Raw genomic sequence first — 13,587 nt, 5'->3', positions numbered from 1 at the left:
CTGCTCTTTCCTCCTCTGCTGTAGCTCCCACCTCTCACCACGTCTAAGTGGAACCAAAACATTTTATTCTCTAAACCCCCAGAGTGCTTGAATTTATTATTATAAGTCATACTGTGATTTTGAGCCACTTAATTGCTCTATGTCTTGGTTTGCTCATCTGAAAAATGGGGATCATAAAGGTACCCACTTCTTAGAGTTGTTTCAAAGATTAAATGAGAAAATAGGGGTCAAGAATTGAGATGGTGCCTGGTGTACAGTGAACATGCAATAAAAGGTAGCTTGTACCCTGGAGTTTTTGGCCTCATCTGTTATCTCAGGACGGTGGAGAAGCAGGAACACTACTTTCTCGGTTCATGTAATTCACAGACTTGTTTCCTTTGTGTCAGCTGCTCTTACAGCACTGACCATTAATCTCCATTTCAATCTCAAAGGGATGAGAGGAAGCTAAAATGGTATTAACTTGCAAAGGGTTTCGAGAGACCCTACTTTTTCACTGCAAGAACAAGAGATTAGCAAGACAGTTACTAAGGGTGTTAGGAAATCTCTACCCCATCAGGTCTTTAAAAACAAACTGGACACAGCCTGTCAAGAACAGTCTTATGTTTGAAAAGTGCTTTAAAAACGGGGCAGAACCAGGAGACTAATAGGGGCTCCCTGAAGGTTCTTTTCTATTGCCTTAACTCTGGAAAGTCAAGAGCACAGTTCAGTATCGAATTCACTTCTGTTCTCTGTCATCTGTATTTTTACCCTCACATAGGCCTCAGTTGGGAATCTTGCCCCCTTTGAAACGTTTTTTGTTGAACTACGTTTGCTGAGATATAAGACGCAAAGGAGCGAGGGGAAGGGGCACCCCTCCGGGTGAAGCAGGCCCATTACCATCTGTCTGGTAGTTGAGCGCCACGAGCTGTATCCCATGGAGCCAGAAGAGGAGGGGGCTGGGGTTGGACGAGTCGATGCGGGTGGCAGCCGGATACGTCCTCAGCAGCTGGCAGGCAGTGTGCTGGATCAGTTTCTGAGAACACCTGCGACACAGACGCTTGGCGGCGTTTTCATTCAGCGAGGAGATGTGGTAGCATTTGGGAGTTCTAATGATAGCGCTGAGGGACGTGGCTGGGTTGACAGAGGAAGGCGAGTCCTCCCAGGCCTGTCGCATTCCTTCACAGGAACCTAAACCCCCCAGAGATTAGCCTCAGATTAGTGCAGAAAACTTTACATATTTTAGCAAGAGAAACCTGAACAACACCCCAGGAAAGAATCACAACACATCACACATCAGAATACATCTTGAGTGTTACTTGTGAGTGAGACCAAATGATAGCTACCGAGGGTATGCCTTTCTCCTTGCTAGATGGGATGCTACCCATTCAAGGGTCAATAAATAATAAAGTCAATTAGACCTTCCCCCAAAAAGGGAGAGCTAAAGTGAGTGCCGCAACACCATTTTAAATTAAAAGCCTGAAAGTCCTTTGCCTCAGTACCTCATCTGTCCTGTGGATATATCTGCATAAATACACAACAGTATATGTATAAGGGTGTTCAATCTAGCAGTGTTTTTTATAGCAAGAAAAAAAAAAAGCAACAAAAAACCCGGGAAGCAACCCAAAAGTTCCACCAGTGAGGAAGTGGTTAAATAAATGCATATCCACACACTGGAATACCACAGGGGCAATAAGGAGAAGGTAGATTATATGTACAGAAAGCTATATGGAAAGTTATTGCAAGTATAAAAGTTATACAAGTTATGTTCAGTTATATCCCATTTGGATTATCTTAAAAAGGATCTTATTTTTCTTGAACTAAACACAATAAACTTAACAGTGGTCACCTCTGGGGAACAGAACTGGGACATTGTGAGTGGAAAGAAACTTTAATAATCCTCTGTATTGTTTGAGTTTTTTAACTCTGAGAATTTATTACTTTGACAATAAAAAGTAATTAGAGATAAAATGGATATATCTTCTGGAGTTATAATGGTGAAGAGTGCAGTTCCAAGAACCACTAGAAGGTTCCAAGGTGGCTCCAATTTTTATTTTTGAGGCAAACAGTGTTAGAACACCTTCAGTGAAATGCTATTTTTTAGGAAGTTAAGAGGGTAATTTTGTAATTAAAAAAATATTTATACCACACTTAGATAACATGAACATTCATGAAAATAAAAAAAGATTTAAAAAGTTCCAGCGAAGTGCTTAGTGAAATACTGGAATCCTCCAGCATGCAGATTCAAGCAAAGATACTGTTAGAAGGTGACTTTACTTTTTCCAGATGTTTTGTTAAGTGATGCTGTCTCCCCGGGGCTCATTCTGCCCGGATTGTTGCCAAAAATGGACTTCCTGCTTTTCCTTTCTTTTCCTCTGCTAGAGCCAGATGCATTTAGAGTTGACAGGCCTGTTCCCATAAAATGAAGATAAATAAGCCAAAAACTACAAGCAAGGAAACTCAACATTTTCCATCCCTGTTAATGTTTATTTTGAAGTCCTACTATTCCCTTGTAACCCAGTACAGAAGACCTGCTAGCATTTTTAGCACCGTTAATGATAGCATTGCAGGCAATGATAGCAAAGTTTTTATCTCTGTTGGCAAATGTGACAAGGCCTGCATGATTATTACAGGACAACCACAGATCACACTCACACCCATCTGATTGTACACCAGAAAGATTTCGAAAAATTGCGTGAAAAGAAAGGGCTCCAGAACCTAATCACGCAGCGTGGAGAGATGAAAGAATGGCCAAGAGCCTGAGCGGTAGCGTCATAATTGTCTAGGATCAATTCCTTCCTGAATGAGCTTTGACTTAACATCTGCCTTCTTGATTCCTCAGTTTTCTTATCTACAAAATGGGTGCAATGATAGGAACTCACTCACAGGGTTAATCTGAGGATTGAATGGGAAACAGATTATGATGGTAATCATGTTTCATGGCTTCTCTTTCTCTCTCCTGGTCCAACCACTCCCTGAATCCTTCCTGCCTGTCACAGTGCCCAGCGCAGCGGGAACTTCACAGATATTTGCTGAATGAGGAAATGAATGCACACCATGCAGACCTGGCTCCAGGGCAGGAAGTGTAATTTAAAGTCACCAGTGCCTCCAAACCATTCTCACTGTCTACAATTGTACCATTAGGGAGTATTTCCTTTAACTGAAGCAGCATTCAGAGGGGCCACTTTGAGATGAAAATTTATCTTCCAAGAACATCATCAGAGAAGACAGGATAAAGTAGTGTTTAATAAGCGTGTAGACTCTAGTGTTTAAACCCTGTTCCCTGCGATGTGAACTCACACAAATTACTTAACCTCTCTGATCACTTCTTCTTCATCTCCAAAAGGGTCATGGTTAGGATTAAATGAGATAATGTATATCCGCATACTTAATAGAGTGTCCTGTTCAGAGAAATTGCTCAGTACACAGCAGCTGTGGGGTTTCTACATTTTTTTTTCCTCTGAAGTATCCAAAACTGCAAAGATGCACAAACTTGGAACAGTGAATTCTTATGCTTTATCTTAAAACTTTATGTGAATTTTGCCCTCTGCACAATGATCTAACAATGGATTTTCTCCCGAGTAAAAGAGATGAGGGGTCAGAGTGAGGGGCCATGTTCTTTCTGGGGTTTTTGCACACACCCCAGCACATGTTAACATCCTCCAGGGGTATGTGGGCCCTCCTGTGAGGAGCCTGGGCGTTATCTGGGGTGGGGTGAGCACGCAGGGAAACAAGGGCTGGGTGATAAAGAAAGGGGAAGGAATCTGGAGAGGCACAGAGAAGTAATCCAAGGAGCAACAAAGAACTTTCATCTCCCCTGCTGGTCTGTTCACCAATGAAAATGACAACAGCCATTTCGAGAGAGCCAACTATTTTCCAGATAGTGTGCTAATCACGTTGCATACCTTATCGCTACTTTTTACAATAACCCTGCAAGTTAGCAATGTTATGCCTCTTTCGCAGGTAGGGAATCCGAAGTGCAGAGAAGTTACAGAACTGTCCTGGCCAAGCTCACTGAGTAGTGGAGCCCTGCCACTGAAGCAGGTCTGTGATCTTGGGGAAGTTACTTTACTTCTGGAGAAGGTCATACCCATGATCTTCATGGTGCCTCACTGCTCGGAAGAGTTTTTTGCATGTGGCTCCTTGGAAGGGACTTGGGATGGTGAAAGGTGAGATGCATTGAAATTGATAACGTAGCAAAATTAAAATCAACAGTGTAGCAAAATGAACATTTTCTATTATTGTAATTAATATAATTTATTAAGTTATGGCTCAAGAAAATGAACACATTATGGTATTTTCCTCCTGAGCATCAAAACGAATCATAATGACAATAAATATTTAGAAGGTATTACGACAATGATTCTGGCAATATAATTTAGTCATTTTGAGAAGGAAAATAAATTTGGGGAAAGAAAAATGTAAGAAACTTCAATTACTAAAAAAATATATTAGAATATAGTATACCTATAAAGAATGTGTGTTATATAAACACTTTAAAAAAACAGCATACTTGGAATTTTAAAAATAAGTCAAATAACCCCATGCTTCGCCTGTGTCTCAAGTCAAAAGCTAGACCAAATGACGTTTTGACCCTTCCACAATTCTCTACCCGTACAGAAACTTTATCTCTCATAGTGACTTCAAATATCTCTTGGAATTTGTGCTCTTTGTTTACTCAGTGCTTGAGAGGAAAAGACAAAGCCAGAGGAATGGTTTGGGTGCAGTGGCAGCTGAATTTATAAAGAACAAGAGATGCAGTGAGTATGGCTCTTGGATGGAGTGGTCTTCCCATCTGTTCCTGTGATGAAGGACATGCAGGCCATGAGGCTCTTTGACAGTGAAAGGATTTTACCCCGTGATAAGAACAATTTCACGAGCTGCAGATAAGGTCATACTGTACTTATGAGACAGAAAGTCAGGATCTGTGAAACTAAACCTACATAGCTAAGGTCTTGCATTTCTTGGAAATCTTTGCTTGCTACTTATTTATTCTCATCCTCCTCAACAGAATTTGCTAGTAGATAAGCAGCAGCAGCTACCAGAAGTTTAAGAACAATTTATGGGAGAAAACTTAAAATTGAGAAAGCTTCATCTACGATTTTTTTCCCCTTCTGGTGTGTGAACAGACCACTCGTTACCTAGTTTTCCAATAGTCCAGGACCTCTGTCCCATTTGCAGGGCAGAGTGTGAGAACTAGGGCTTAAGAGAAGTCTCTGGAAGCCAGGATCCGCGTCTAGACCATCTTAAAAAAAATGAGGGTTGGGGGCTTCCCTGGTGGCACAGTGGTTGAGAGTCCGCCTGCCGATGCAGGGGACGCGGGTTTGTGCTCCGGTCCGGGAGGACCCCACATGCCGCGGAGCAGCTGGGCCCGTGAGCCATGGCCGCTGAGCCTGCGCGTCCGGAGCCTGTGCTCCGCAACGGGAGAGGCCACAACAGTGAGAGGCCCGCGTACCGAAAAAAAAAAAAAAAAAAAAAAAAATGAGGGTTGGTATTTTAACTTCCCTCTCTAGACCAAGTTCATATATGCTGTTTACTAACATTTAGACGGATCCCCCAATTCCAGCTGCTCTCCTGTCCTCAGAAATCTTGTACAAGGGAATCCTTCTTAATAGAAGGAGATGAATTTTTCTGACTTCTATATATTTATGGACTTTCCTGTTTGCCCTCCACCTCCTGCTGCCCCATCTGGATGAGCTCATTGACAGCACACCCTAACAAGAGAGGCAGGGTCGTGCTAGGGTTAAAGGCAGGACTTTGGAGATAGACAGGCTTCAGAATCATAGTTCTACCACTTATTAACTGAAGTGCATATTTTTGGGGGGGCAGTGGTTTATCAGCTTAAGTTCGCTTGTACTTCTAAAAATGGCCAACTGGGGAAACCTCTCCACTGAAACTTTGTCCTTGATCTTTGCAGTTTGGGTGGAGACTCACTACCCAGCTCAGGGATGGGGCACGTGACTAAGCCCTAGACAGCCAGAGCACTGCATGTCCTTGGCCACAGTGACTGGTTCAGGGATGGGCAAAGGATCCAGTGAAAACCATGAAACTGCTGCTGAAAGTTCTGGAAGAGACTCATACTGAAGCTGAATCTAGAAGTATGCAGTGTTAGCCTGCTGCAGCTGCCTTGCAACCGCAAAGGGAAAAGAGCCAACATAGTAGCAGCAGAGTGAGAAATATGGAGACAGAAAGCCCTGGACCAAGCTGTACCTGAAATTCATATATCCCTTCACTTTTCAACACATAAGCCAATAAATTTCTTCTTTGCTTAAGTAACTTCTGCCACTTTCAAACAAAAGAGTCTTAACTGATATGCTCTGAAACCTTGGGCCAATTATTTCATCTCTCTCAGACTGTTATTTAGAAATGGAGATAAATCCACCTACTCATAGAATTATTATGGAGTCATTTAAGATGATGTACATAAAATACGTAGCATAAATCCTGGTATTAAGTGCTTAATAAATTTTAGCTATTAGATGTTATGAATATTATTATTATTAACTATAATGGAGAGACATGATATGATCTGAAAAATGAACATTTTATGGTATTCTCATCAGCATCAAAGCAAATAATAATAATAAATATTTATTAGATACTGTAACAATGATTTCAGCAACACAATTTAGTTATTTGGAGAGCATTCATGATGCCCAATTAAATAAATAGCATATTTTAATCTTTTGGTATCTTTAAATGCTATAAATGATACTGTCTATTCTTTTTTTTTTTTTAACATCTTTATTGGGGTATAATTGCTTTACAATGGTGTGTTAGTTTCTGCTTTATAACAGAGTGAATCAGTTATATACTGTCTATTCTTTTTTTTTTAACTTTTATTTTATATTGGAGTACTTGATTAACAACATTGTGTTAGTTTCAGGTGTACAGCAAAGTGATTCAGTTATACATACACATGTATCTATTCTTTTCCAAATTATTTTTCCATTTAAGTTGTTACATAATACTGAGCAGAGTTCCCTATGCTATACATTAGGTCCCTGCTGGTTATCCATTTTAAATACAGTGTGTAGATGTAAATCCCAAACTCCCTAACTATTCCCCCCACCCAACTCCTGGCAACCACCAGTTCATTCTCTAAGTCAGTGAGTCTGTTTCTGTTTGTAAATAAGTTCATTTGATGCTGTCTATTCTTACCTGGAAACTTTACTGCTTGGCAATAGATGACAAGGTCAGAAAGCTCTGGTGCAATCTGTCTGCTTTCCTTTTTATTCTGAGGAAGATAAAATTCTTCTCCCAGTTGCATGTCATAAACCTAACAAGGGAAAAATGATACTGGTTTACAGGGAAGGTATATGCCACTCACCTTGGAATCCCTAAAGCTCTTTGTTCCTTTCTCATGTCATCACTGTGTTTCACTTGCTCTATCTTATCCATATACATGTCCTAACACCTTCCCTAGAGAAAACCTTTCTGAGAGCAAGGGCTGAGTCTAACTCATTCTTCATCTTCCCTCAGAGCACAGTCCAGCGTCTTAAATGTGGAACATTCAACGCATAGTTGTTGAACGAACAGATAGTGGAGTATGTGTCTTCTGTGGCTCAAATTTTTGGCGTATTTTATTATTTTGTTGTCCAACAATATCACTGTAACTATGTCTATAGATTTGCTCAGAGTCTATACACTGTGAGGCACTTGGGGGTTGGGTCCGGGTATCTCATTTTTCTTTCTATTCTTGTTGTCCTTCCTCTGTTAACACTTCCCAATCAGCCCTGTTTATCTTCCTGGTCATCCCAAACATCTTTAAAACTTCTAGCAATTCCTTGAATGTACCAGCCTCCTGGTCTGAATGCCCTGTTTCTGTCTGCTTCTCAACATCATCATGCTCTGATTACACTGTGTAATCACTGTTCTTTGTACTTATCTAGAAGCACTGTTTACATGTTTGTCTCCATGGCCAAATCACCTCCTGCGCTATCTCAGTGCCTGCCACACATTACATCTTCAGTAGGTATTGGCTGGACGAATCGATGACTAACCTTCTATAAATTGCAGATGGGGGTCCCATATCATCACCATATGGACTTTGGTGTCTAAGGGAAAGTGAGCGGAGAGGTGAAGGGAAAGGATAGGGAGGGAGTGAAATCCTATCTGAAACTGACGGTCCAAGTGTAATTTAACAGAAACCATTCACCCACCTTTCCTTTGTTGCAAGCAGAGTTATCTGCTTTCTTTATCCTCTTGGGGATTTCTTCATTATACTCAAACTGAAGTTTGTCATTACATGATTTATTTTCAGGTCTGTCTTCTAGAATGTTGTCTGAAAATGAGTTGGCAGGCTTCAGCAAACAAGAACTGAATGCTTCACTTAAGGGCTATGGCTACATCATTGCAAGGATATCCAGGTACTTGTGCTTATCTGTAATGTAAGACTGAGGCACTGGCTACATGTTACCAAAATGATGGCTTGAAGTATAATTTTAAAAATTGTTAAATGATACATTTATTTTTGATTGAATAGACTAATTTACCGGTAGTTTTGGTACCATATAGACGTAATCTAAATGAGAAAGCTCATTTTCATACAGATGGTTGGAACTGTGCAAACATTATGGAAGATACCCTGTCAAGAAGCTCTCAGCACACAAGTTTGGGAAGGATTTAGTGGTTGAAGCACTTCTAGATGGTACAGGCATGATGTAATCACTCTCACTTTAAAATGAAGCTATTAGCTTTTTTTACCTCTAGAAATGTCAAAACCGGAGGGAAAAAGACACTTATTTGCAATGTAGTTTTCACAATTATGCTTAATTGGAAAGTAATTTTTTCATAACTGTCTATCAATTTATTAAGGGAAAATCTTAAGGATAGGAATTAAAATATATCTAAAAATTTCCAAAGTATGACAGATAATCTTATACTTTGCTCTTGTTTTGGTATTACTATTCAAAGTGATTTTAAAGGTGTTAGAGATATAACATGATTATGTTCTTTTAAAAGGAAAAACGAAAAACAAGAAAGCTCATTTCTCACCCATGATTTTACTATCTCATCAGATCACAAATGCTTAGACCAAAATATCCTTATACCAAATCAGGGCCATGCAGGCTGCCAAGAAATAAACGAGATCAATCATTTAACTACATTTTTATTCTTATGAGGGTCACAACTTCATGCTAATCAGGCCTAAGCAAATGGAAACAGAATGCCGACATTCATGCAGTTACAAGGTCAGGTTCAAGTGGCTTTACCTTCCTGACTGTTAGGAACAGGAGAAGCAGTAAGGACATCTGCTACAGAAAAACAGAATCAGAAAGGGGATAAAAGTAAGGAAAATAAAGGCAAAAAGCCAGATAAATTAAACTAAGGTATGAAGCAAAGCATGAATAACAACAGCTTAGATTACAAGGTAAATGAAATAAGAAATCTTCCATCGATGTAATATTTTGACTATTAAGGGATGCAAAGGCTAGCAATAAAAGAAGTGCAAACATTGTTAATGTTAATCACGCTGCCACATTCACATTGCGTATTTTCAGCTACTGATTGTCCTAATACTCCCCAAAATACTTTATGTCAAATGGATATAAATTGATTAATTTGTTAGAATCATGCAGTCATTAGACTTCATATATACGAAGTCATAGAATGTCTATATGAAGTTGGAAATTCAAATCTCTACTCTAGTGCATGTTCAAAGCTAGTCAAGATAAACAGCAAGGTTGGGAAAAAATTAACTGATGTTTATTTAATAAAATTTAATTGAATAAATATTCATCAAGAACTTAGTGGCCAAAAGGCAGAGAAGCAGTTCTTGAAATACTTGAGCCTCATTTGCAACTTCTTTTAGATTTTCTGGAAGTAATTTTGTGCCTAGGAACTATCACATTTTTTCTTTTAAAGCGTTCTTTTTTTAAATTAATGTATTTTATTTTATTTATTTTTGGCTGTGTTGGGTCTTCTTTGCTGTGTGTGGGCTTTCTCTGGTTGTGGCGAGCAGGGGCTACTCTTCATTGTGGTGCACAGGCTTCTCATTGCGGTGGCTTCTCTTGTTGCAGAGCACGGGCTCTAGGCATGCAGGTTTCAGTAGTTGTGGCATGCAGGCTTCAGTAGTTGTGGCTCGCGGGCTCTAGAGCGCAGGCTCAGTAGTTGTGGAGCACAGGCTTAAGTTGCTCTGCGGCATGTGGGGTCTTCCCGGACCAGGGCTCGAACCCATGTCCCCTGCATTGGCAGGTGGATTCTTAACCACTGCGCCAGCAGGGAAGCCCAGAACTATCACATTTTTATAGCCAAAAGAGGTTTTAGACGAATTTGCTCATTTTATATATGTGAAAACTGAGGACTAGAGCTGTCACAGAGATAAACTGGGCCACCCAGACTTTAGAGACGGGTTTCTAGCCTGAGGTACCTGCGAGGGGCTCAGAAGGCCTGTGAAAACTCTTGCAATTTTATGTAGAAATTTGAGACCATGTTTATTTCTCTGAGGGGACTGGTCACAGCTTCCATCTCATCCTCAAAGGGATCCATCATTACAAGAAGCTTAGAAACGTTTGGGGTCCTGCTAAGAAGCTGGGAATGGTCCTACCCTTAGCAAGCAGGTTTCTGTTTTCTTCTCATCTCAGCCAGAGAAAGTAAGGTTGAGGGAAGGAGGCAGGGATGAGCTCGGCACCACAAACCATGACCGAAAGTGCAAGACTGTCTGGCATTTAACAGTAGCATTAGGAAGCCTTAATAGGGTAAGCTTAAATAAGTCCCGGCATAATCAACTACAAGGCCTATTTGGGAATCCGCCAGTCAAAGGACTCTTTTCATGAAATGGGAAATTATCATGTGGTGGTATTGGAATTAACTGTCATAGATCATAGATGTTAGTGCTAGAAGGGAGAACATCTGACAACCTGTAACAAAATCTTCCCATTATGCCTCTGAGGGGCCTAAAGTCTAGAGTGGTGAAAAGACATTGACCCAAGGTCTCACAGTCTATTGGAGCAGAACCTGAGGGTGCTTTCCATGTATACCCCACCCCAGCACATGTGGGTTTTTAAAAAGCGTGCAACTGTCCTAGAGATTCAGTGGGGTAGGGTTTAAATTTTACCCTCCTAACTGAAAATAAATCAGAAAGCTCCTTCCCCCACCTTCCCTATGCATTTTGTTATCTGCATATCAAAACTTCCTATACTACTATTACTAATAATTAAGAAAAGTCTTTTCTTTCCTGTTTTCAAAAGTACAGAAAAAAACACAGAAGTATTTTATGATAGAGAGTGAATTTATCTTCCAGAGCACTAACTTCTCACAGGGGCAGATAACATCTGGATTTGGTTGATTTCTCAAATGTGGTTTTCATTTCTTATCAAATAAATTTGTTCTATGAAACAACATTACCATGATTGTGGTAGAGATCCACGGGGAGGAATAAGTCAATATAAAAAGATTCATACTCCCACGACTTCTGAGGAATAGGATACAAGAAATGACCTTGACTCTTTCCCATTTTCTCCCACTTTCGTCCTCCCCATTAGAGAATATGCCCTCGTGTTATCTGATGGGACTTCAGGTCGGGTACATTGGCTTTTAGTTGATTATATGAAGCAATCAACAATTATTAAGGACAAATATTACATGGACAGAGACTAGTATTGTATTTGGGGGCAGAAAGAGGTTGGACTGTAGCTGCTGGCTATGATGGAGGTTCACAAAACCAAACACGACCAGGAGACAATCGTGCTGCGTGAGAAGCAGATATTTGAAGGAGTGTAGCTTGATTCTCTTAATGCAAGTGGTAAACGGTTGCTGGTCTGGGCATATCTGCATATTAACAAGACAAAATCCTACAGAGAAGTAATATAGTCTACATTTATAACGTTTAAATAAACAGGAACTTTGGTCTCTTTTCATTACTGAATATTTGTCTTTCAGAAGTTGCCAAAATTAAACAGTCTACCATCAGCAGTGGTACCTGAGAAAACATTTTGCAATCTCTAGCAAATGACACTAATTTAGTGCAAATGAAACACAACTGAAACCTAATTATCTCCTAAGAAGAATCCTTCACGTTTAATAGGTAAGTAACATCATTCATGTGACTTTTTTGTATTGCACCATTAGCCATCACCCATATCTTTTCGGTGGGGTCAGAAGGAAATGTCTGGTTGGCTTAGTAATGTGAGAACAAGGGAAGGGGGGCGGGGAGTGAAGGGGAGCAGCAGAGAGCACAGGAACGCGATGCTGCCCCCTGCAGGTGGTGCAGGGGAGAGAAAAGAGTCAGCCCTCGTCTACAATTCCTGCCAAGAGCATCCGCTACACCAGATGCTGAAAGGGTGGGAACGGGGTCTCTTTGCAGTAATTCCACCTCTTCCTCTAGAAACTAATTTAGGAACAACCCCTGGATTGCTTCCCACACCCTCCTATTCTTTCCTTGAGTGGTGTCTGTAGTGGCTGACAGAATCCCTTTCCTTGCTTGGTCCTTCTTACTAAGCAGCAGGGTTCCAGAAACTCTTAGATAATATTACAACAATCGGTATTGTTGGTCTATGGAGCAATAGACTTATTGCTAAGTCTATTGCTAAGAAAAAAAAGACACCCAAAAAACCCAGTAGAAAAATCTTCCAGGCACTTCCCTGCGTATAGCATAGGGTTGGCTTTCTTACCGTCAGAGAGGGATTCATAGTCATAATCATATTCGTCCTCTTCATCTTCCTCTTCTTCGTTATTAGCAGGTGGAGGGTTGGCACTGCCACCATTATAAGCCTGAGCTTGCATGGATGCTAGCTGATGAGCCTGTAACATATCAACAATTAAAGACTGCAGATGCCCAGCTACTAAACTTTCATTTATAGCTTACCAAATGACCACCTAAGGCTTACCACAGTCATAAAAAGTGGCTTAACCTAATTTTGGTTATTTGAGAAAAGCCCCAAAACTCTACAGTCACTTAAAGCACAACGTCAATGCTTAAGTGAATGTTAACGTCCCTACAGGAGGAAGCCAGGAGCTTTTAGGAAACAATCACAAGGAATCCGTGTGTGGTGCCCAGCCATCCAGGTTTCCTAGGACAACCCCACCAGGAGAAACCTGGGTGCTTCAGAGAACCACCATCAATCCCAAATGATGAAGAAGCAAATCAGCCCATCCATTTTGGAAAAGTAAATCTCTGCTAAGAAACCGGGTTTTTTCCCCTTTCTTAAAATAGTATCAAAGGCCTTTGACCTTGAGAAAAATGTTAGAATCCCTATGGATGAGACTAAAAGAATAGTTGGTTTAAATAAAGTTTTTTCAACAGATCTTTATTTGAACCGTCAGTCAGATTAACAATATAGGCCTAGAGATTTCTGGAAAATTGATGTGTGCTGTTGGGGAGGTCATGTGCTTCTACATTTGACTACAATTACTGTGAAGGAATATCACAGGACACAAGAATAAATATAAATCTGGGAGCCTAGCATAAGGAAATAGTCCAAAATATAGGCAAAGTTACTTGCGTGAATTAAAAACAGGAAGCAACCTAAAAGTCCAACAATAGAGGAATGACGTCAGTAAACTATGGTGTATCTGCTTGAGAGACTAAGACTTGACAAATAATTGTGATATGTATTTATTGAACAAAGGATACAGAATTTTGTGTGTGTGTATAGATATAAATAATAT

The 13,587-nt window shown here is 40.3% G+C and overlaps 1 protein-coding gene across 1 annotated transcript in view; it reads right to left on the bottom strand.

The window, feature by feature from the left end:
* Positions 1-13,587, bottom strand: part of PLCE1 (phospholipase C epsilon 1) — a 275,357-nt gene that overhangs the window by 27,257 nt on the left and 234,513 nt on the right. The window contains exons 19-23 of the mRNA XM_082673434.1: positions 12,591-12,720; positions 8,139-8,260; positions 7,138-7,255; positions 2,254-2,385; positions 877-1,167 (exon numbers count right to left, since the gene is read on the bottom strand). Of these exons, the coding sequence (XP_082529560.1) occupies positions 877-1,167; positions 2,254-2,385; positions 7,138-7,255; positions 8,139-8,260; positions 12,591-12,720 (793 nt within the window). The remainder of the gene's footprint in view (positions 1-876; positions 1,168-2,253; positions 2,386-7,137; positions 7,256-8,138; positions 8,261-12,590; positions 12,721-13,587) is intronic.

This window comes from Grampus griseus (genome assembly GCF_964374135.1).
Source record: "Grampus griseus genome assembly, chromosome: 16".
Lineage (NCBI taxonomy): Eukaryota > Metazoa > Chordata > Mammalia > Artiodactyla > Delphinidae > Grampus > Grampus griseus.
The sequence above is the reverse complement of the archived record's forward strand: the minus strand, read 5'-3'. Positions and strand labels throughout refer to the sequence as shown.